Source organism: Hemicordylus capensis, chromosome 1 (genome assembly GCF_027244095.1).
Source record: "Hemicordylus capensis ecotype Gifberg chromosome 1, rHemCap1.1.pri, whole genome shotgun sequence".
In the NCBI taxonomy this organism is placed as follows: Eukaryota; Metazoa; Chordata; class Lepidosauria; order Squamata; family Cordylidae; genus Hemicordylus; species Hemicordylus capensis.
This window is the reverse complement of record NC_069657.1, coordinates 396857273-396881998: the sequence shown is the minus strand read 5'-3', so window position 1 is coordinate 396881998 and position 24726 is coordinate 396857273. Positions and strand designations below refer to the sequence as shown.

The 24726-nt window shown below is 44.6% G+C and overlaps 2 protein-coding genes across 9 annotated transcripts in view; one reads left to right on the top strand and one right to left on the bottom strand.

Moving 5' to 3' along the window:
* Nucleotides 1-9658, bottom strand: part of RNF8 (ring finger protein 8) — a 30787-nt gene extending 21129 nt beyond the window's left edge. For 2 of the 6 annotated variants that reach the window (XR_008318464.1, XM_053304779.1), the window contains exon 1: nt 7469-7727. Coding sequence is in view for 4 of the 6 variants with exons in the window: in XM_053304779.1 (XP_053160754.1) it covers nt 7469-7591 (123 nt within the window). In the remaining 2 variants the exon portion in view is untranslated. Of the gene's footprint in view, nt 1-7468; nt 7731-9535 lie in introns of those variants that run through there. The other 4 variants (XM_053304789.1, XM_053304796.1, XM_053304773.1 and 1 more) reach the window with 4 other exon arrangements.
* Nucleotides 7674-24726, top strand: part of AARS2 (alanyl-tRNA synthetase 2, mitochondrial) — a 42927-nt gene continuing 25874 nt past the window's right edge. Inside the window, exons 1-10 of one of the 3 annotated variants that reach the window (XM_053304732.1) lie at nt 7674-7807; nt 12649-12837; nt 16510-16655; nt 17649-17843; nt 18475-18619; nt 20517-20662; nt 21293-21401; nt 22386-22424; nt 23900-24011; nt 24575-24702. In XM_053304732.1, coding sequence (XP_053160707.1) covers nt 12802-12837; nt 16510-16655; nt 17649-17843; nt 18475-18619; nt 20517-20662; nt 21293-21401; nt 22386-22424; nt 23900-24011; nt 24575-24702 — 1056 coding nt within the window. In that variant the 5' untranslated portion in view covers nt 7674-7807; nt 12649-12801. Of the gene's footprint in view, nt 7808-9322; nt 9731-9755; nt 10100-12648; nt 12838-16509; nt 16656-17648; nt 17844-18474; nt 18620-20516; nt 20663-21292; nt 21402-22385; nt 22425-23899; nt 24012-24574; nt 24703-24726 lie in introns of those variants that run through there. The other 2 variants (XM_053304715.1, XM_053304725.1) reach the window with 2 other exon arrangements.

Here is a 24726-nt window from a genome sequence, read left to right as displayed (position 1 = left end):
CCCAAAGTACCGCACAGATGCTCTGTGCAGTGTTGGCTAATTCCAAGATTAATACAGTATAACGATGATGAAATACACAACTTCCAAACTCCACAAGCTTTCTCAAAGACCTCTTTAATGCATAAATAAAAACATAAAAGTTGTTTTATGCTTTTATTTACTCATTAAAGAGGTCTTTGAGAAAGCATTCCATGATTATTTTTATCTTGCCCTTCCTCCAAGGAGCTCAAAGTAGCATACAAGGCTCTTCCCCCTCCACCTCTCATCCTTAAAAAACCCCTTTCAGATAGGTTAGGCTGAGTGATAGCGACTGGCACAAGGTCACCCAGCACACTTTATGGCTGAGTGGAAATTTGAATCCAGAACTCCCTGGTCAAAATCCAGACCAATGATGTGATTGTGCAACAGCATTTTCTGTCATGTGAGGGGGATTGATATTTGGCAAACCCCCCATTTCCCTCCGCAGCCATTTTTGTCTTTCAGAAATATGTCCCTGATCATCCCACAACTCTCTGACAACTTTGGGAGTCATGGAGGGCTGGAGATGACCAGGGACATCCCATGAAATTGATTGCCAGGAAATCTAGGACCAACAAACAGAAGTATTTTTTCACACAATACATAATCAACTTGTGGAATTCTCTGTCACGAGATGTGGTGACAGCCAACAATCTGGATGGCTTTAAGAGGGGTTTGGATAACTTCATGGAGGAGAGATCTATCATCGGCTACTAGTCGGAGGGCTAAAGGCCACCTCCAGCCTCAAAGGCAGGATTCCTCTGAGTACCAGTTGCAGGGGAGTAACAGCAGGAGAGGGCATGCCCTCCAGCGACATCTGGTGGGCCACTGTGTAAAACAAGATGCTGGACTAGATGGGCCTTGGGCTGGGCTGTTTGAGACAGAAGGAAGAGGATCACCTAAAATTCCTCCCCAGTGCACAATGAAAATCACAGTAGCACCAGCATGGTGTTACTCTGGATGTTGGCCCCTTATCTTAATCAAACCTTCACCACTTGGCCACATTGGCTCTCAATATTTCACTAAATAGCATGTTTTCACTTGGAGTGCTCTAATTTTTAAATGTGATAACCAACATGTATTTTAAAAAAAACTTTGAACAAATGCTAGTGCTCTACAAATGAGCAAGAGGAAGTTTGCTTGGAAATCAGGCAAAAACAGAGCCTTTGTATGGGGCGGTATAAAAACGTAATAAATAAATAATAAATAAATAAATCTACGGTGGCCTACCATACATAGAAACAAATCAAAATTATCAGTAATGTAAGAGAAAGACATTTCAAACATATTTCCTTCAGAATACAAGTTTATTCAGCTATAAACATTCACACACACACACACACACAAGTCCTGCTATGCTGCCTCATCATGGCGGGGTGTGGGGGTGTTCCTAGGAGATATGAGCGAAGTACGCCGGGAGGTATACTCCCAGTAGGGTCACGCAAAGTGCAAAGGTCATCCCAGTTGCCCAGCTAAAGCAAGCAGGCACCTATATTGGGCAGCAGCGATTTAGGAAGCTGCTGGAGGCAAACGATCACTTAAGTGACAACGACAAAGGCATCATTTCATACTGCGCAGGAGGAGGCAATAGTAAACCACTCCTGTATTCTACCAAGAAAATCACATGGATAGTCAAAAATAGAATGATTGTCGATGTAGTGCCAGATGATGGGCCCCTCAGGTCGGATGGCACTCAACATGCTACTGAGGAAGAGCTGGGCTTCTCTCAGAGTACCGATGGTGTTTATGACACGGTTAGACTAAAGCCTTTTGGACGTCTAGCAGCTGATGATGCCATGCAGGAAAAGAAAATCCAAAGCTGCAAAGACAAAATTACAATGGGAACATGGAACTTAAGAAGCATGAATATTGGGCAGGGTGGATTTGATTTAAATCAAACTGATTTAAATCACGATTTAAATCACTAGCAGGGTGGATAAAAATAAAAAAAAACAGATTTAAATAAAAAAATCTGAATAAAAAAAATCCGATTTAAATCAAAAAAATCCATTTTTTAATTTAAATCGGATTTTTTTTATTTAAATCGGATTTTTTTTATTTAAATCGGATTTTTTTTATTTAAATCGGATTTTTTTTATTTTTATCCACCCTGCTAGTGATTTAAATCGTGATTTAAATCATGATTTAAATCAAATCCACCCTGATATTGGGAAGCTTGGCACAGTGAAAGATGAAATGAATAGACTATAGATTGACATCTTGGGCATCAGTGAATTAAAGTGGACTGGTATGGGACACTTTCAGTCAGAAAATCATACCATTTACTACTCAGGACACAAGAAACAAAGAAGGAACAGTGTTGCTTACATAGTCAGGAAGGATATAGCAATGACAGTACTTGGGTACAATGCGGTCAGTGACCGACTAATATCAGTTAGATTTCATGCACAACCCTTTAACAGAAGAAGAGGAAGTTGATGATTTTTATGCTCAGGTTCAGTCTGAAATTGAGAGAACATGCAAGAAAGATGTGCTGGTGGTAGTTGGAGACTGGAATGCCAAAGTTGAAAAAGGTAAGGAGGAAAACACAGTCGGACTGTATGGCCTAGGAAACAGAAACGAAGCAGGAGAACGACTTATTAGTTTCTGCCAAGCCAATGATCTCTTCATTGCTAACACATTCTTCAAACAACCAAAGCGGTGCCTATACACGTGGACATCACCATATGGAGCACATAGAAATCAAATTGATAACATTATTGGTGCAAGGAGGTGGAAGAGTTGTTATAACAGCAAAGACGTGGCCGGAGGCCAACTGTGGAACAGATCACAAACTGCTCATGTGCAAGTTCCAAGTCAAGCTAAAGTGAAAAATCAAAGTTATCCAGCTTCCACAATATTATCTTGAAAATGTACCCACCATCTTTGAAGTTTTGAACCTCATTGACAGGGAACCAGAGGAACTATGGAATGAAATCAAAGAAGTTGTTAAGGACAAACGTTAAAAGAGACTATCGAAGACCAAGAAATAGAAGAAAGCAAAATGGATGTCAGAGCAGACGGTGGAAATTGCCAAGAAGAGGAGAGAAGCCAAAATCAAGAAAGATAAAGGCCTCAGGAAGGAATTTAATCGGGAATTTCAGAAAGCTGTTAGAAGTAGGGATGTGCATGAATGGTCTTCGACACCGGTGGGGGTAGTACTTTAAGGGCAGGGTAGGGTGTACTCACCCCCCCACACCGGATTTCCCCTGCCGGCGCTCTGTAAACTTTAAGCCCCTTCGGGCGGAAGCGTTCCTTCCTGCCACCCTGTTCCCCCAGTCAGATGATGACCAGCAGCAAGGTGGATGGACTTGATTACGACAACAATGAATGCACCACTCAGAGACCTTAAAGGCCAAGTTGAAGACAGATCATCCTGAAGAGAATCTATGTGGTCGCTAAGAGTCAATACCAACTGGACAGCACTTAATCAATCAAAAAATCAATCTGACATTCACTCTTTCTTGTCTTGGTAAAGATCAAGATACACCAACAAGTCTTCCTTTAACTATCTGGACTATGTCGTCAACATATTTTTGCCAAGCCCTCTCTCACAGGCAAGATTGTCAAGGTCCTTTGAAGCTGTGCAGTCTCTGCACACATGTAAGAATTTTACCTTGCTCCTGGCACTTACCACAGCAAGGCACAACCTCACCAAGTAGCTTCATATATCAGCATATTCACAAAAAAAGAAGCTATAAGCACTAATGATAGCTTCTGAACTACAATCAAGCTTCATTGTCAATGCATCATGGAAAGTCAATCTTTAATTAGCATTAGCTACCATAGCTATCATGAGCCACAATCCTAAACATGCCTTCTAAATACAAAGTCCCACGGAATTTAGTAAGGTTTACTTTAGAGTAAAGATACTTAGGATTGTGCTGTCAGTTTGCCCAACTCAAAATGTCAATAAGATGGAAATCTGCTTACTGGCAGTTGTTAACCTCTTAATACACTGAAACAAAAACATCTCCACAAGAGCCAGGTTGAATGATACTTCATCTGCCCATCCAATTTCACACAATAAGTAGCGCACCATGAGCATGCACATCCTTCCCCTCTCCTGGTAAGCAGGCACCCCTTTCCCCAATTGCAGGTCTGTGTGTCTGGACCACCCATCTACACACACACTGGAAACACTATAAATCACTACTTTACAACATATAGCATGTACCTAACTTCTTAAAAAGAAAACCTGCATCTGAGTAGCAAAGAATATATATTGAGATTATATCACACAAGGAGAATGTACTTTTAGCAGAAAACAATGCTTAGTTGGAGTCTTCCTGACAAGTGATTGGAACTGTGATTTTAACCATTATTTTAAGCTATTTAACTGTAATCAAGTTCACTCTGTAAAGGCACACACACTGACTGCCAGCCAAACCAGCATCCAGTCCATATAAAGAATATTTACCGAACAAATTCACTATTCTCTAATGCCAACACAGAGTTGTACTGGCCAAATTCAAGCCCACTAGCAACGTGCAATTAAGAATTAGTCATTTCCAATTATGATTCAAGTCACTGTTGTTCGCGTCAAAAGAAAATGTTATATATGCTGAACTACAAAATTTTATCACTACATAGGAAAAGTTAGGAAAGCTGCACACAGCATTGTTCTACTCAGACTACAGTTTGGACAAACCTCAAGAGAAGAGTGAACTATGAGCTTTTAGTACTTCGCACAAGCAAAGCCCATCCTCCAGCCTCAGAGGTAAGATACTTCTAAATACCAGTTGCAGGGGAGCAACAGCAGGAGAGAGGGCATGCCCTCAGTTCTTGCCTGTGAGCTTCCCAGAGGCATCTGGTGGGCCACTCTGTGAAACAGGATGCTGGACTAGACAGGCCTTGAGCCCGATCCAGCAGGGCTGTTCTTATGTGTGCAGTGCAAAAGGCAGAGAAGAACATAAGAAAAGCCCTGCTGGATCAGGCACAAGGCCCATCTAGTCCAGCATCCTGTTTCACACAGTGGCCCACCAAATGCTTCTGGCAAGCCCACAAGAGCTGAGGGTATGCCCTCTCTCCTGCTGTTGCTCCCCTGCAACTCGTATTGAGAGGCATCATGCCTCTGAGGCTGGAGATGGCCCACAGCCACCAGACTAGTAGCCATTGACAGACCTGTCTACCATCAATCCCCTTTTAAATCCCAGCTTTTTAAGCCCCTTTTAAAGCCATCCAAGCTGGTGGACATCACCACATCCCATGGCAAGGAATTCCACAGATTAATCATGCACTGTATGAAAAAAAATACTTCCTCTTGTCGGTCCTAAAGTTCCCGACCTTCAGTTTCATGGGGTGACCAGTTTCTAGTGTTGTGAGAGAGGTAGAAAAATTTATCTGTCAACGCTCTCTCCATGCATAATTTTATACACCTCGATCATGTCTCCCCTTAGTTGCCTCTTTTCCAAACTAAAGAGCCACAGATGCTGTAGCCTAGTCTCATGAGGAAGGCACTCCAGGCCCCTGATCATTTTGGTTGTCCTCTTCTGCACCTTTTCCAGTTCTACAATATCCTTCTTAAGATACAGTGACCAAAGCTGTATGCAGTACGCCAGATGTGGCCGCACCATAGATTTATATAAGGGCATTATAATATTAGCATTTTTATTTTCAGTCCCCTTCCTAATGATTCCTAGCATGGAATTAGCCTTTTTCACAGCTGCCACGCACTGAGACAACACCTTCAATGACCTGTAGGGATGTGCAAACAGGTTCAACCCTGAACCAGTTCAATGTCAATCAGGTTCGGTTTGACAGTTCGGGTTCAAACTGAAACCCTTCACATTCGGTCCGACATCGGACCAAACCCCTACGACGGTTTGGGGGGTTCGGGGGTTTTTGTTTTTGCAGATGACACTAAACTATTTAGGGTAATGAAATCCACAACAGATTGTGAGGAACTCCAAAAAGATCTCTCCCATCTGGAGATCTCATCAGCGTATATGTGAAGTTGGTATTTTTGGCCCCAGTGTGCACCACTTTACACTTGCTTACATTGAACTGCATTTGCCATTTTGTTGCCCACTCACCCAGTTTGGAGAGATCTTTTTTGAGTTCCTCACAATCCGTTGTGGATTTCACTACCCTAAATAGTTTAGTGTCATCTGCAAATTTGGCCACTTCACTGGTTACCTCAACTTCTAGATCGCTTATGAACACGTTAAAGAGCACTGGTCCCAGTAACGATCCCTGGGGGACCCCACTTCCTACCTACCTCCATTGTGAAAACTGTCCATTTATTCCTGCTCTCTGTTTCCTGTCCTTCAACCAGATCCACACATGAACCTGTACCTTTATTCCATGACTGTTAAGTTTACTCAAGAGCTTTTGGTGTGGAACTTTATCAAAAGCTTTTTGGAAGTCCAAGAATACTATGTCAACCGGATCATGTTTATCCACATGCCTGTTGACACTCTCAAAGAACTCCAAAAGGTTAGTGAGGCAAGACTTCTCTTATCCTCCTTAATAATCCCTTTCGCACTCTCATCATCTAAGGGTCCAACCACCTCTCTGTCAGGTTTTCTGCTTCTAATATATTTAAATAAGTTTTTGTTATTCCCCTGGACATTTCTAGCGATATGCTCCTCAAACTCTCTCTTTGTATCCCTTATTGTCTCCTTGCATTCCTTTTGCCAGAGTTTGTGTTCCTTCCTGTTCTCTTCATTTGGGGAGAATTTCCATTTTCTGAAGGAAGTCTTCTTCCCTTTTATCGCTTACCTGACTCTACTTGTTAGCCTTGCTGGCGTCCTCCTGAACTTGGTGGTACCTTTCCTCCTTCTTGATATACATTCCAACTGAAGCTTCCAGTATTGTGATTTTAAATAAGTTCCATGCTTTCTGGAGTGACCTGACCCTCCTCACTTTCCCTTTTAATTTGCTTCTTACCAGTCCCCTCATTTTTTAGAAGTTTCCTCTTCTGAAGTCCAGCTCATCTGTGTTGGACTTCCTTGTCTATAAACGTATAACCTCCCCTTCCCCTTATATCTTATTTAAATATATTTATATATGGTTTTCAACGACAACAAAAAAATCTCAAAGCGGTTTACATAGTACAAAGCGAGGGGAGTGGTTCTTTGTCCCAAGTGGGTTCACAAAAAGAAGAGACCCTCTCAACCATCCCACGCAAAATACACTACGCTGGGTTGAAGGGGGCAGACTGTTCTCCCTCGCTGCTCCGTAAAAGAGAACCCCCACTTCTTAAAGTGCCACTTTGCGTAGTTAGCTTAGCGTGGAGTCCACGGCTTGCTCGCCCCAGAATGGACCACTCAAGGGAAGGATGTTCGCAAGTCCCCAGCCCCACACAGGTCGGGGGGGCGCAGTGTGCAGAGCCGGAGCCAGGGGCCGGCAAGCCTCCCGTTGCAGCTCGCTCGCTCCCTTCCTCCCGCACCCACCATTCCGTCCCTCAAGCCCCAAGCTCGAGGAGCGACCCTTGCCGCAGATTCACCTCGCTCCCGTCCTCCAGCAGCAGCCACTCTTCGCCCATACCCACTCGCTTGAGGCACCACGTTTGGCGCGACCCCCTTGGGGGGCAAGAGACCCCGCCGTCGCCGCCAAGGCACTCCGCCATCTTTCGCGTCCCGCGCGAGCCGCAGGCAGACTCAATCGCTCAATTAGGAGTGAACGACGGACCAGCTCCTCCCATCTCCGGGCAAAAAATAAAAAATAAACGCCTACCCACTTCAACTGCCTCTCCTAAAGATGGCATCGTCATAGGCACTATACAAGAGCCAGGCGTCACAGACAAAACCAATCGATACCGGAGACAGTCGCTGCGGTTTGTTGCGTGAGTTCAATCGTAAAACGGCATTAGTAACGTAACTCGAGTCGTTTGTTGTTAGGCACCACCACTTTTGACGAAGAATAACGGGTTCACGTCCGTGACTAATCTTTTGGAATTATTTTAAAGATTTTGCTGGGAAATCAACTGAGAGAGGGAAATAGTTATAGGTGGCTGGTGGGCGGGCTGGCGGGCGGGCGGGCGGGGGCACTTCTGATGTACGAGCTTGCCTTGCTCGATTTTGCAAATTCTCTTGCTTTCCGTTTGCTGTCTTCTGCACATCAGGCAGCTGCAGAAAGCTTGAGGATTAGTGTGTGATTAGGGTTGCCAGTCCTCCAGAAATGGCTTCTCGCGTCTCCAGGAGCTGGCATTGGTGTCTATCAGGGGACTATCTGAAACCTGACATTTTTAGGTTTATACTTTCCAGTAGGTTTATGAGATCACCGGCATTCTGTGTGTGTCTGCGTGTTACCCGCTCTCCCCCCCCACCTTACAACTTCGCAATGCCTGGACCAATATGAACCAAATCGGGTACAGTTGTAGGGACACTTAGAGACACCTCAACGCCATTTGTGATGATGTAATCCACCCCATTCAAGATGATGAATGCATAAACCTTTAAGGCGCAAGTTGGCTTAACCGATTTGAACCAAATTTGCTACAGCTTTATTATTGTTTCCAAACTGCTTTTCAACAAAGAAGTTGTCGGGGTGGTTTACATAGGGGGAAAACAGTAAGAAGATTATTCTGTATCCCCAAAGTGTTCACAATCTAAAAGGAATCATAGACGCCAGCAACAACCATTGGAAAAACACTGTGATGGGTCAAAGAGGGACTGTTGCTCTCCCCTGTGAAATATAAGAGAGCTGCCACTTTAAAATATGCCTCTGCCCACTTTGCAATACAAAATGTATGATAGTACAAAAACATTTTAGCATTTGAATGTCATATTTTGAAAGGAAATGCATATTCCAAGTACAGTACTTCATCATTTCTGTAATCAAAGCCATGTTCCTATACCACAAAAAATCTGTGAATTCATTTGGCCTGATCACTTCCTCTGTCACATTTGGAAAAGTACGCCACGGAAAGGAGGCGGTTCAGAATTTCAACCCGCAAGTGATGAACATGATTTTATTATACTTCATCTGTATTGTCTTCCAAGGAGGTCGGGGCGGCAGCACGCGTGGTTCCCTTCTCCACATTTTATCCTCACAATAACCCTGCGAGGAAAGTTAGAGAGGAAGAAAGTGGCTGGCCCACGATAACCCAGTAAGGCTCGGACTAGCCAGCAGGGCATATTCCCGGTGCGCCCCAGCCTCATGGCGCCCCTGCGTCCCAACTCCCACCCTTAATTACTTCTTCTGCTAAAAACTCGGTGCCCTCCCCACATACATCCCACCGCCCTCTCAGTGCCCCCAGTCCGGCCCTCCAAGTCCAACATTCGAGCCCACCAGTGACTCTCAACTCTCAGCCGCGGGGCAGCTAAAGCCTGACTCTGCTACAACAGCAACTTAAGTTCCGATCTTTGCCCTGAACTTCAGGAAACTCTACGGGCTGGACCCGCTCCAAAGCAGCAAGTCCACCAGTATCCCACCATCCTCTGCAGCAAGGAGTCCTCTCTTGTAGTCTCGCTTTATGGTCCTTTTCCCCTCCTCCTAAACCTGAAACCGCGAATCCCCAAATCCTCCCACAGTCAAGATGGCGGCAGCGGCCAAGGGCTCCGTTGGGCACCTTCTCTGGAGATCACCCAAGTGGTTTTGTAGCTCCTGTCGCGCTCGCTCTACCGCCTCCCCGTCAGCCGCGCTGGTGCGTCAGACTTTCCTCCAGTTCTTCCAGGAGAAATACGGGCACCAGGTGGTACCCTCGGCCCCTGTGAGGCCGCGCGGGGACCCTGGGCTGCTTTTCGTCAATGCGGGCATGAACCAGGTACGTTCTCCAAAACGATACGGCAGGGAACAGAAACTCTGCAGAACGGTTCCTGCGTCTGCCTGTGGCGTTTCCCATCTGTGCCTCTAGAGATGCGGATGGGGTATGTATTACTCGTGTTACGCCCTGGCTTCTCCTTGTTCGAGGCTGTAGCACCGCTGCTGAAGACCGGAGAATGCGATATCCTAAAATGTAGCTACTAAACGCCGCATGGCATATTGCAACGTTCCTCACGTTCCTGCTTCTATGTAGTAATTAAGAGGCGCTCAGGAAGGGCAGAAAAGAAAAGATGAGGAAACAAAATCAGAATAAAAATCACAGGACGTCCAATGCGTTTCAGTTAAGAATTGCCCACAGAAGGATGTTCAGGTAACTCTTGGGATCCTTTATCTAGTTCTCTATCAACTACTTGAATTGCCCCTGGTGAAGAATTAAAATTGAAATGCACTGCACTCCATGTGATGTTTGTTTTGCTGTAGTAACCTTTGTCAAACACAGCAGCTTATTTGGCTTATTTTTTAATGTACAAATTACTATGGAGCCTGTATGCAGAACATCATAGGAAGCCATTCATGAATTTTGCTGTATGTTCACCTGCTGGGAAAACTGAAAGTGGCTGTGCCTGCCCAGTCAGTGTACACCACATATACCTACAGCTTGTGAGAGTGTCCATGATCTACTAATTTCTTTGTGCAAGTGATTTGTTTGTAGGGTTTTTTGAAATATAAAGTAGTTCTTAATGGAAATAGGAAGTCTAGTTTGAAGGGTCCATAAGAAATGCTTGGAGGGCAAAATTTCCAAAGAATGGGTGGTAGGATTGCTGTTTCCAAAATTTTGACCACATGAGAGAATGTGGAGTATATTCTTAAATGGAACTGTACATAGAGAAACCTGTGATGACCCAAGAAGCTGTCAGGTTGTCCAGTAAAGGAGATATATTAAAACAAGGAGGATCTTGCATCCCTATACTGTACAGTGTTCACCAACTCCCCCATACAAGACTTGGTATTTAAGATTTCAAGGGGCACCTGATTCAAAATGACTGCTTCTTATTCAAGAGCATCACAGTAATGAATGTCCCTTGTGAAAAACGTTTGGTTGCATTGTTTGCTTCTGAAACATAGATACTGCTATTACGATTTTATTATGAGGTGGGGAAAGCATGAAAGTTAGCTGTCAACTTATTAAAGGCATTTCACAGCCCAACCCTGCACATGTTTAGGAAAAAGTTAATTACACTATTATTAACTTTTAAACTTTGCATGTGTTATTTACATTCATATATTACAAGAAGTCAGTAAAAAGTGCTTTAAAAAATTCTGGAGGCAAATGAGTGAATCATATCTTTCTCATACTTTGATTGATTGATTAAGTGCCGTCAAGCTGGTGTCCACTGTTAGCGACCACATAGATAGATTCTCTCCAGGATGATCTGTCTTCAACTTGGCTTTTAAAGTCTCTCAGTGGTGTAGAGTCTCTCATTGTTGTCCTTAAGATGATGAAAATATGGATAAAGTCATTTCAATCGGAGGTAATTTTCTTAGAAGCTTAGAATCATGTCTACTTCCTCTGTTTCAAGAAGATATATGGTAGTGCAACTTATCCATGTAAGATGGCATCTTGAAGGGTAGGTTAATGTTGTGCATGCAGTAGCATGCCCAATTCCCATTTGTAGCAGTGGCATATGAGCTGGCAGTGGCCTTCCAAGATCTCAGGTAGAGGTCTTTCTCAATCCTGCTGTCTGAGATGTCAGGGTTTGAACCTGGGACCTTGTGCATGTAAGCACATGCTCCACCACTGAACTATGTCTCCCTTCCTACTATTATGCTGGGAATTATCCATTCCTTGATCTTGACTCTCCCTAAAACATGTGGCAAAAATAGGGAGCAATTATCTGCAGCTGTCACAGCTGACTTGGACACTAGGGATGTGCATGGACCCGGCGGAGGGAGTTCGAAAGTGGTGGGGGATAACTTTAAGGGTGGGGAAGGGTGCATTTACCCCTCCCTCCGCTTACACACACACACACACCCGCTGGCGCTCTGTTAGTAAAGGCTCTGTCGGGGCGACAGCATACCTCCCTGCCGCCCCATTCCCTCTTTGGCAGGAAGTGCCAGGGGCATGTGCAAATGTGAGGTGCGCACACATGTCAGGCAAGTGAGCAAGCACAATGTGCACACACACACCTCGACACTTCCGGCCAAAGAGTGAATGGGGCGGCAGGAAGGTATGCTGCCACCCTGATGGAGCCTTTACTAACAGAGCGCTGGTGGGGGCTGGGGGGGAAGCAGATGGAGGGGTAAGTGCACTCCCCCACCCTTAAAGTTACCCCACCTCCAAGCCTCTGAACTGCCTGTTGTTCGAATCTGTTTGGAGGCCCATAAAAGGGCCCCCGAACAGGTTTGTGCACATCCCTAATGGACACAGAGACTGCAGTATAAACCCTGTCACTAAGGTCCACCCAAATAAGACATTTTAACACTTCCAAATAGGTGTTAGTGGAGTTAGGGTAGGGCACCAAGAGTGCCTCTCTGCATTCATGCAATATGGTAAATTCAGAATACTGGTGGCACAGCACAGAGGGACCCCTCATGTGCTGGTTGGCAATAAAGTGCTAAGAACTTGGTTGACATATGCCACACTTAAACTGGCATGAATTTTGAAATGCAGACTAGTATCCATTTGAGCTAAAAAAAAATTTTTTTTTAAATGCAATTCTACAATGTCTATAGAAATAATCTCAGAATGAACCCACACTTCTTGTTGATTCCTTGCCCAGATCTGGCCAATCCATTGCTTTCACTAGGATTGCTTTGGATCATTGTAACAACATTATATCCTGACCTCCCCTGCAGTCCTGAATAGGGCTCTGTGTTCTGTGCGAAGTTTGCTATTTGTTCCTTTTTTTAAATTTCCAGTTCAAACCCATTTTCCTGGGCACAGCAGATCCCCAGAGTGAGCTGACACGTTACAAGCGGGTGGTGAACAGCCAAAAGTGTGTGCGTGCAGGTGGAAAGCACAATGATTTGGAAGATGTGGGCCGGGACGTTTATCATCACACATTTTTTGAAATGCTGGGAAACTGGTCCTTCGGAGATTATTTTAAAGTAAGATATCAGGCTGTGCTACTTTAAATGAGATGTTGGGTCTTTCTCTCTTCCAATGTGTTGTACCATAAAGATAAGCTTGTGTTTCTGACCCTAGGGCTTCTCTGCGATACGGCTTGTTTTAAACCACAGAGTCCTTAGAGCTGTTTCCAGTGTCTAGAAATAAAACATGGTCAAGCCTGTCCTTGACTGGCCACTTCAGACTGCAAATGTGGGATTGTGTGTTTGAATGCTCCCCCATGTAAAGTACACTCTGCACATTGAAAGCTGATGTGTGACAAACAACTTTTTTTGTGTTAAAGTTTTATTAAAATTTAAATGAGATTAAAGGTAAATTGTGCCGTCGAGTTGGTGTTGACTCCTGGCGACCACAGAGCCCTATGGTTTTCTTTGGTAGAATACAGAAGGGGTTTGCCATTGCCATCTCCCACGCAGTATGAGATGATGCCTTTCAGCATCTTCTTATATCACTGCTGCCCCATATAGGTACAATCAATTTAATAACAACAAAACCCCATAAATCTACCCCAGACCCTTCATATAGAAAAGGGCAAGGTAAGGGTGGAGTGGTGGGGGACCTGAACAAAACAAAAATTTATTATGTATTTATTTATTTTAAACTTAAAATACCACTACTATTAAAGCCTGGACCAACCACACATCACAAGTGGCACTGTTCCATATTTAAGTCAGAGAAGAGTTCAACAAAAGCTTTCTAAATGTTGTTAATTTTGCTTAGTTTTCTTAAACATGTTGCTTTCTCTAACAGCCAGAGCCATCATCTTGTTCACCCAGTCTTCTGTATCTGGGCCTCAGTGGCTTTCCACGATTGAAGAATAAATTTTTTAGCTATTAATAGAGCTCTAATAATCCATGGTTTCTGACTCTGAGAGATCAAAATGGCGGGAAACAAACCAAGAACATTCAAAGCTTCTGGTAATTTGAGGTTTTGTTGAAGCATAAAGTTAATTCTCACCGATAAAGGGCAGATTGCTTTACAGTGCCGTACTAGATGGATCAGATTTGATCCTGGGTCACCACACTGCCAACATGTGTCAGAAGTTGTTATCCCTGAGTGTGACAGGCAATTTTAACATAGCCTTCTCTTTGGTCTGTTCGTTTCCCACACTTTGGGCACTTTTATGTTGAAGAGCAGTCAAATGTGAGATACCCTTTCCTGCAGACTGAAGTGTTTCAAATCCAGACCCCAAACAATGAGGCCATATTCTATTTCTGTATATTTGAATTGACACTTAAAGAGCTAATGTGGGGGTTGAAGTAGAGGGGGGAGGAGGAGGACACAGTACTGACCATAAAGCATTTATCTTCTATAAGATTAATTCATCTTAGGAGGCTGTTTTCTCACTCCTAGAAGACTCCCCGACTTAGACAATGTAAGTGGGAGAAAGCAACTAAGAGGGACTGCTTGAGTTCTTCCTCTGCCATTGATTAGTCTGTCTGCCTATTTGTATATGGTCTTTTCCTCTAAGGATACTCAGATCATGCATGGAATTAGGAATTTTGGCCCCAAAACCCGCCTTGTGAGGTTGGGAAATAGTGGCTGGTTGGCAAAGTCAACCAGGAGTAGGGAGGAATATAAATAGGGATATAATTCAGGCCGACTTAGATGGAGACTTCACAATTACTGTGGTGTCTGAATTGGAGGTGTCCAGCAACTCCTCTTATGTGGTTCAACTGGATTGGTTTCAGTTTGTGATTCCTGAGGATGTGGACAAGCTGCTTTGAGCGATGAGTCCTACCACTTGTTCTCTTGACCCTTGTCCAACAAGGCTTGTTCTGTCTAGCAGGGAGGCTGTTGTAGGAGGCCTGGTAGAAATCATAAATGCTTCTTTGAGGGAGGGCAGGATGCCTCCTTGTCTTAAGGAGGCAATTATTAGACCTATTCTAAAGAAGCCTGCATTAGATCCCTCAGAGTTGAGCAACTATAGGCCTGTTTCCAACCTCCCATGGCTGGGCAAGGTATGGAGAGGGTGGTGGCCTCTCAGCTCCAGGAGGTCTTGGAGGAAACTGATTATCTAGACCCATTTCAAACTGGCTTTTGGGCGGGCTGTGGGGTGGAGACTGCCTTGGTCGGCCTGATAGATTATCTCCAATTGGGAGTTGACAGAAGAAGTGTGACTCTGTTGGTCCTTTTGGATCTCTCGGCGGCTTTCGGTCCTATTGACCATAGTATCCTTCTGGAACATCTGAGAGAGTTAAGGGTGGGAGGCACTGACTTACAATGGTTCCGCTCTTACCTCTCGGACAGATTCCAGATGGTGTTAATTGGAGACTGTTGCTCTTTAAAATCTGAGCTTATGTATGGCATCCCTCAGGGCTTCATACTGTCTCCAGTGCTCTTTAACATCTACATGAAACCGCTGGGAGAGATTATCAGGGGATTTGGAGCCGGGTGTTACCAGTACACTGATGACACCCAGATCTACTTCTCCATGCCAACATCATCAAGAGATGGCATAACTTCCCTAAATGCCTACCTGGAAGCAGTAATGGGCTAGATGAGGGAGAATAAACTGAGACTGAATCCAGATAAGATGGAGGTACTTAATATGCGGGGTCAGAACTCCAGAGACCATTTTGATCTGCCTGTTCTTGATGGGGTCACACATCCCCAAAAGGAACAGGTTCGCAGTCTGGGAGTGCTGATATGCCAGCTGCTCCTGTTTCTTGAGGTGAATGACCTCAAAGCAGTGGTACATATGCTGGTAACCTCCAGACTTGAATTCTGCAATGCACTCTATGTGGGGCTGCCTTTGTATGTAATCTGGAAACTCCAGTTGGTACAGAATGCAGCAGCCAGGTTGCACACTGGGTCATCTTGGAGTGACCACATCACTCTTTTGCTGATAGAATTACACTGGCTGCCAGTAGGTTTCCAGGCAAAATACAAAATGCTGGTTATAACCTATAAAGCCCTAAACGGCTTATGCCCTGGGTATTTAAGAGAACATCTTCTTCATTATGAGCCCCACTGCCCATTGAGGTCATCCAGAGAGGTCTGTCACACAGGGACGGGCCTTCTTGGTAGCTGCCCCGAGACTGTGGAATGTGCTCCCTACTGAAATACAATCCTCCCCATCTCTGACAATTTTTAAAAAGCACTTGAAAACCTACCTCTTCACCCAAGCTCTTTCAGCTTTTTAAATTTTTAAGTATTAATCTGTGTTTGACTTTTAGATTGTTTAGATTGTTTTAAGATTTTTGTGTATGTTATGTTATTGTTACCCGCCTAGAGATGAACGTTTAGGGCGGTGTACAAACTTGACAGACAGATAAATATATAAATAAATTCAGGTCTCCCTGGTTCAAGTATTGTCACCCTGACCTGCTAATTCACACTGCCATTGAACTTCAAGATAAACAACATTTGATCCATCCATCCTGCTCTGAGGCTATTTCTTTTCTAACCCAAATACCATATTTATCCAAATAGAAGATGAGTTTGAATTTAAGACGACCCCCTTTAAAAGCACAGATTAAATACAGGTTATATTTGTTTTTACCCCAAAGGGAGAGGACTCTGAATTTAAGATGACCCCATAATTTTTAACATCAAAGAACTTGGGGTGGGGTGGGGAATTAATCTTGGATTCAGATTCAGGTATTTTGTTGTTCATTTTCTATCATTTCACTGCCTCTCTTGACCTTCAGGAGGAAGCATGTAGCATGGCATGGGAACTCCTAACACAGGTCTATGAGATCCCAAAGGACCATCTCTATGTCACCTATTTTGGAGGGGATGCCTTGCTTGGTCTAAATGCAGATGAAGAATGCAGAGAAATATGGCTTAGCTTAGGGTAAGTAAATGAGAAAAGCTGGTGAGAAAAGCATTACTTAAAAAATCTGGCTTATACATTGTCAAAGGTTATTCGTATTTATTTTTTGTATCTTATGTGGAATATATCCTCACATTAAATACAACATCTAGTTTAAAAAACCCCAATTCTATTATTTGCTGTAGAAGATCTACAAAAAGTCTAGGCTAAAAGTTTGAAAACTGATATTGATCCAGTAAACATCAGTTGGGGACTTGGCATTGCATTTTGTTCCCACCTTTACAATTCCTTGCCAAAATATTCAAAAATGTACCAAAAAAAAAAGACAGTTGAAATTATTTCTGCAAATGGAGATATTTATCTACGGTGTACATATTCTGTGCAGAACCAGACACCCTTAGCCCTGCCTTGATGATAGGTTTGTTAGTTTTATTTTAAACTCTGTTCAAAGCACCTCACAGACAATAAAGAAATAAATGTTGCTGCTCAAAGGCTTACACTTCAGAACTATATTGAGAGGGAAGGGTGGTGGGGGCTGGGGATAGAAAAGGAGGTTAGAGTGTGCAAAGTTTGGGTACAATCCAGCAAAAGTTGGTTGTGACCACTTCCAAGTACCAGCCAAGTTTTAGCAATGAGCACATGCTATATTCTACACACACACACACACACACACAAATATATTCAATTTAAAAAACCACAATACTACAAGACCACCACCCCCCATGAAAAAAAGTTAGTTTGATTAAAGCAGAATATCAGAAGCTATATTGTGAATTCATAATGTTGTCTTCAGAATAATAGTATTTTCAATGACTTATTCTGATCTGTATACCTGTTCCAGTATTGTACAAATGAATTGCAGCTTTGGTAATAATTCCTTCTCTTTGTTGTTCAGCAACTTTTCTGAGTAAACAGGAGGAGATTTCTATCTTCTGCCATCCAGCCTATGAGATTCAAAGGCAAGAGAAGAAAAGTGCGGATTGGCTCTATTAGCTGTACTCTCTTCCTTTTCAGAGTGCCTCCCAACCACGTGCTTCCTTTTCCCCTGAAAGACAACTTCTGGGAGATGGGCGATACTGGTCCCTGTGGCCCCTGCACGGAGATCCATTATGATCATGTGGGCAGCAGTAGAAATGCAGCAGCGCTGGTGAACCAGGGCAGTCCTGATGTGGTGGAGATCTGGAACCTGGTTTTCATGCAGTACAATAGGTATCAAGTGGTCGGGTTGCTGGGGCCGTGGGCTTTTTCTACAGCCTCTCTGTCTTAGGAGCAGCTTCACATGCCATGGTACATTCACTATTTCCAGTGGCCTTTGGCCATTGTGGCTGGGGATGGTGAGAGTTGTAGTCCAACGACATCTGAGGACCCAAGTTTAAGACCCCCTGCTCTAGAGTAATCCTTACTGTTCCTCTAGCAGCCGCCATTATATAGGGCAGAGAAGAACCTTGGTGATGCCTCAGTTGTCCATTGCTCCTCTTTCTGTCCCCGGTTACAGTTGTCTCATTATTTTCTTTCTTTCTTTTATTCTATTTTTTACATTTATATCCCACTTTCCCTCTAAGGAGCCCAGAGTGGTGTACATGGCTGTTTTTATCCTCACAGCAACCCTGTGAGATTAGGCTGAGGGTTAAGTGACTGGCCCAGAGTTACCCAGTGAGTTCCGTGGCTGAGTGGGGATTTGAATCCTTCTCAGCAGTTTTCCTGGTATTTCCAAATCCTGTTCTCTCTTGCCTTCTTGACTGCACCTTGAGCTGAGTGTATGAGCTCTTGGCCTCCACTTCATATATGCCCCCTTTCTCTCCCCCACCCCCGCCCTGGTTGACCACTGGTGTATTTCCAGAGAGATTGATGGGCGTCTGCATCTGTTGCCCCAGCATCATGTGGACACGGGAATGGGCTTGGAACGGTTGATGACAGTTTTGCAGAAGAAACGCTCCAATTACGACACGGACCTCTTCATCCCTATTTTGGATGCCATCCACAAGGTGACAATCAGCTCCCGGGGAAGCATCGCTGACATTTCCGAGGATTTAGATCTCAAAGCTACATACTTAGTAGGCACCGTGGATATGTTTACTCGTCCTGTGATGATTGGCGTCACAGTTTGAATTTCTCTCTGGAGAGGTTTGAGAAGTATTATTCACAGCAGGGGAGAATTGCTGTCACTTCTGGGTGAGCAAACAGATGACAGCGCTTCTCCTAACCACTTTTCATCGGGCTGGGAAGAACACCTTGGTACTCTGCCCAGCCCTTGCAAAGATTGATGTGGCAGCATCACAGCTGCACCCCACTCCCTCTCTGTCCCTTGAGAGCTAGGAGAGGCAATGGGAGCAGCTGGGATGCACCAGAATGCTCATTCCTCAAGAGAGAAGAGGCACAGTTGCTGCTCTGGCAGAAGCTTTACGCGAGCCAGAAGAGGCAGCTGCAACAGTTTGCTGGTGCTCCTCCTTGTCTGTTGCATCTGGCCCTTTAAAATGGAGAGGAGCAGCATTCTAGAGGCGTATTCCTTGGATAGAAAAGCATCGCTTCCAGGGACTGACAAAGATGACTACAATAATACCCTGGTACTTCCCCAGCGCTCCCTGCAAGTCTTAAAGCACAGTACCCAGCACAGTACCTCCAGTGCTGTGCTGTGCTGTGCTGTGCTGTGCTAAACCACCCCCAGCCACTCCAGTGACTGTGGCTAGGGTCTATCTTACATTTCTTTTTAGATTGTGAGCCCTTTGGGGACAGGGAGCCATCTTAGTTATTTATTATTTCTCTATGTAAACCACTTTGGAAACTTTTGTTGAAAAGCAATATATAAATATTTGTTGTTGTTGTTCAAGGGCCAGGAAAGGGAGCCACAATGGCCCCTCACTGTTCATGGAAAGTGGTGTTGTGTGCAAAAAGAGGGGCAGATGGGTGGGATTTGCTCATGTCTGTGTGTGAGTGAGTGAGTGAGAGAGAAAGCCGTAGATAGATATATACACAGACAGATACATACAAGAAAAAACATTTTTATTTGTCCAGGCTTTTGCTCCCTTAGGAGTTGCCAGTCTCTGCTCTCCTGCTGCTCTGTCTTCTGAGGCTGTTCTCATGAGCAGGCTAACGAAGCCAAGCCCAGTCTTGCCTGCACGGGAAAACTACCAGGATCGCGCCCGATCCTGGCGGCGCCTTGTCAGCAAACCCGCCAAGCCAGCCACCCTCTTCAATGGGGTTAAGAGAGCGAGTCCTCTCTTAACCCCTTTTTGCTGATCGCCTGCCAACCCCGGTTGCTTGCAGCCAGGGCTAGGAGACTGTGGGGCGCCTGGCCGGTGTTGGGAGGCTCCCCATAATGGACCGTTCACTCGTGCAGTGCATCATGGGAGTTCCGGGGGCCTCCTGGCCCCCAAACCTCAAGGCTGCCTTTTTATGGCAGCTGCTTTTGGGTGTGTTTATGGTTTTCATGGTTTTTAATTGATTTTAATATTATTTTTATGGAAGTTCTATTGTATTTTAACTTTTGTAAACCTTCTTGAGGTTGAGGTTGTTTTTTGGTTGTTTTTTCTCTTTTTCTTTAATGAAGGGCAGCATATAAATTGAACAATAAATAAATATAAAATATAGAAACCCATTAGTTTGGGGAAAGGGCTTCCGCCTGCCCACTTTAAAGAACATTTTGGCTGCAGCACCTAAGCATGCTTTCCTGGGAAGAAGTCCCAGAATTGAACCCAGTGGGACTTGCTTCTGGGTAAGCATGCATAGGATTTAACTGCTGGAGAACTTCAGCTTCTGTTTAAAAGAAAAGTTATATTATTGGGGGTCACTATAACGAAATGCCTGCAGTGTCTGTGCCAGCAAACCTTTCAAGGGGGCTCTCCCTTTCAGCTTTCCTAAAACATGCCTTTTTTTCTCTTTCAGGGCTGTGGCGCGCCCAGCTACCAGGGCTTGGTTGGGGAGGCTGATGCTGGGGGCGTGGACGCAGCCTACAGAGTGGTGGCAGATCACGTGCGCACCTTGGCCGTGTGCCTTGCTGATGGTGTTTACCCAGGCATGTCTGGGGCCGAGTAAGGAAGAAAAACAATTGCCCGGGTTGGTTGGGACCGAGGAGTGTCTCTGATCTTAAGGAAGCTTGAATGAGATGGGGAAAATCTGGGGGAAATGTTGAGGCAGAAGGAGAGGATATTTTGGAGGGAGGAAGCAGAGTCTTAAGGTATGCATGGATGCTAGGATTCTGAGAGGGCTTAGGAAGCTGGGTGGGGAAGAGAGAGGAAAGAGCCGGCTGTACTTGCAATAGGTGTGAAGTGCATGTGGGAAGATGGTGGGGCCATAGAACAGTGGTAGAGCATCTGCATTGCTTGCAGAAGTCCCCTGGTTCGATCCCTGGCTTCTCCACAATAGGGCTGAGAGAGATTCCTGCCTGCAACCTTGGAGAAGCTGCTGCCAGTCAGTGTAGACAATACTGAGCTAGATGGACCAAGGGTCTCACTCCGTGTAAGGCAGCTTACTGTGTTCCTGTGTGGGAAGATCAGTGGTGGTGGAAGCAGAACCTTAAGGTTATGGCTGAGAAACTGACCATACATGCTGAGGGCATCTGACAGAAGGGCTTTGCGAATGTTGGGAGGCTGGTTGGTAACAGTGAAGGAGCACGCTGACCCAGAATGTTCACTTTCTTGCAAACCTTCTCTCGCCTGCAGGCTTGTTCTACGTCATATCTTACGTAGGGCTGTGCGATTTTGCTCTGAAGTTCTCCATGCTCCACCAGGGTTCCTGGCCAGCTTGGTTCCTGTTGTGGTACACATTCTGGTAACTGAGAACTTATTCTCCTGAGCATAAGAGCTGCTTTAAAAAAAATCTTGTTTGATGTTTTTAATTGTATTTCTTTTTTGTAAGCTACCCTGCATGGACTTTTGGCTTGAAAGGTCAGGTTAAAAGCCCTTTAATAATAACTGTAGGTCTGAAAGGGTCTCTTCCAGACATTGTTGTAGTATCCCTGGTTGATGGCTAAACCTGGAGCCTATATCTGGTGATCAAGGATAACAAAAATGGTTTTCTACGGTGATATTGCTGGTACTTCTGGTAGTCTCGGTTCCTTCATAGTAAAGAACTGTCCATCTGACTAGCAGGACTGTGTATTTCATGCTGATGTATGCTGGTGGTGCATTATTCAATCATCTAGTATTTTGTTTCTAGCACCATGATCCCATCAAGAAATGGAAAAACTTACTTTATGGTAAGGCAGATTATGTGTAAGCAAGAACTAAGTAACCTTGAGAAGACAGCAAAAGCATGAGCCCTCCCATGAAGAAAACATTGATTGGTGCAGCAGTTCTACTCATCCAGCTAGCTGAATCATAGAGTGCCAGCTTCCTAAAGTCTCTGCAATATCCGCCATGTAACACCTGCCAGGGCGGTATACCTGAGAGGTGTTTAGATCAAGAGACTTGGAGAAAGAAAGCCTAGGCTGCATTTCTGGGGTTCCATTTGCTTCTTGAGCGAATGACAGCCTCTTTTGCCACAATTTTTTCTCTGTGTAAAATAGGGAAAGAAAAGTGTATATAGTGTGTGGGATTAAAGACTCTGAGTGATTGCTGAGCACAAGGGGCCTGAAGGTGTCATATTGATCCAGAATAATTCTTGACGTGAGCCTAGTTTTTTTTTTTAAAAAAAAAACTGTTCTAAGCAGTCAAGCTATTCTGCTCTGCAAAAAAAAAAAAGGAGGGGGGTTGTGTGGGGTAGGAGGGTTTTGTATAGTAGTGTCCTCTGACCTGTGTGTTGCATTCTTTGCAGGGTGATGCCTACCCAGAGCTTAGGAGGGATACAGATAAGGTGAGCCGCTAGAGTGAGCATAGGATCCATGGAGGAAGAGAGCCTCTTCTAGGACTCTCAGTAATGCAGTCTTGTTAAATGTGCTCCATAGCAGCAGCCTCTAGGTTGCTGTCAACAAGAATGATGGTGGCCTTTTTGCTCCGTGCCTTTCATATGAATGGAAAAGAGAAGCTGGGGAAGAGCAAGGATGCTCAGTGCATGTTAGTAATTCCCATGTGCAATTTTAAAATGGGTCCTGTGGTTTGCCTCTGCCACAGCTTAATAAAGCTTGTTACTCTGTGCACTAATTAAGTAGTTACTCTGTGCACTAATTAAAACATAGATCTTTCTCAGTACAACCCAGATTTCTTTCTTGGAGCAGATCCCTGTTGCTCCTGCAGTCTAATTTAGTATTGAGATTCTAATCCTCTATAATAAAGCCCTTGGTTGTAATCCTGTGTCTTTGCGGGCCGAGGAGAAGCAGCCGCCGCCAACGCCGGGAGGAGAGTGTGGGCGAGGCGGCAGCGGCGGCGGAGTCGCGGCCTCGACCAGAGGTGGCGGTGGCCGCGGCGGGCTGACTGACCCCGCTGGCGGCCGCCGCCACGGCGGGAAGACCGGAGTCCGCTGGCGGCGGCCGCCACCGGGGCCCGCTGGCAGCGGGGAGACCGGTGCCTGCCCCGCGGGAGATGAGGCGGTGGGGGCGGTCTACTAGCGTTAACTAGTGTCTACTAGCCCGTTAATTTAACGGGCCTAAAATAACTAGTATTCATATAAACAGCTAAAGCCAAGTTATTTATGGGTTCAGTGAGTTCAGTTGCATTTCTTTCTTTATTTATCTATCTATTTATTTGTTTATTTTATAAATAAATAAATAAAATTATATATTTATTTGAAATCTCCTCTCTAATGCCCAGCTCTGGAAAGAGAAGGAATTGTCCGTAGAAGTAAACACTCGCCTCTGAACCTGGCCCTCCTGCTTTCTTCGTTGGGTTTCATCCCAGGAAACTTGCCACGTGATGCATTTGCTTCCTGTATTGTTTCCTGTTATTTATGTACTGGAGTGTCCACTCAATTCCCAGTTTGGATTTCTGTCCTTTTCCCCCCAGGCTCCCTCATTATTAAATGAATCCAAAAGAAATATAAAAATTTAGCATACACATTAGTCTCAATTTCAGTCTTTTTCCAGCTCGCTTGAATCATAGGGCCACGTGAAGGGTGCTAGTCTAACAAGTGAGCCAAAGGAATGTTCTCATCATGGCTGCACTTCATTCATGCTTGGCCCCTTTTATCACAAACCCTGGGCAATGGATTGAGCCGGTGCAGTTTCTTATGAAATGTATTGGATAGTTTGGCAAAAATTTTTACTTGCCCTCCCTCTTTAACACTTGTAGCCTACTTTACTATATTTTGTTCTTTTGAACAGTTTGGTTTAGCTGACCTCCCTCTCTCTCAGAGAGGATATTCCTGAATCTGGTTTTTTTAAAATCTCCCTTCAGATTATGAATATCATCAATGAGAATGAGGATGCATTTCTGGCCGCTCTCCTGCGAGGGCAGCGTGTTATAAACAGAACACTCCAGCAAGTGGATCATTCTAAAGTCTTCCCAGGTAAGGTCCGCCCTCCCGCCCCACTCGAGAAAGAACAGAGAAATTGCTTTCAGAGGTAAACAAACACATTCAAACCTAAGACATAATGTTCCTAGCATATATGTTCAGCAGCAAGAGCAGTTGTTGGCTATGGGTGTTCCTTTATTTCTCCTGATCTTCTGGTTCGCACCAGAAAACAAGTGTATTCTTCCTGTCTCCCCAGCATTGTAGCCTACAGACAAAACCATTCCAAGGCCTGTTGGGCTGCAGATGTACTGCAATGTGTGATTAAAATAGTACTATTTGAACTTGTGGGGCAAACTTGCCATAAAGGTTGGCAACTTCTGCTGTAAAGGACATTCTGCTGCCTTCCCACCCCATGAGGAGCCACTCCCATAGGAGTAAACACTAAATCTATTCAGAAAATTAATCCTTTTGCAAGAATTATTTTTATTTAACTGCAATCTCCAGGGTCTTATTTATGAAGATATACTTGGAATCCAGCCTGACAATTGTAGAATCTCTGATCAATATTCTGTATTTTTCCCTCTTAACTCTTCTGCTGGTCTTATTCCTGTCTGCAGTGGAGATCGCTTGGTCGCTCTATATCAACTTGGGATTCCCCCTGGATCTCATTGGCTTGAGGGTTGAAGAAAAGGGGGTGCATTTGGATACTGCAGCTTTGGCCAAGTTGGCTCAGGAAGATGCTAAAGTAAGGGCCAGACCTTTCCTCTTC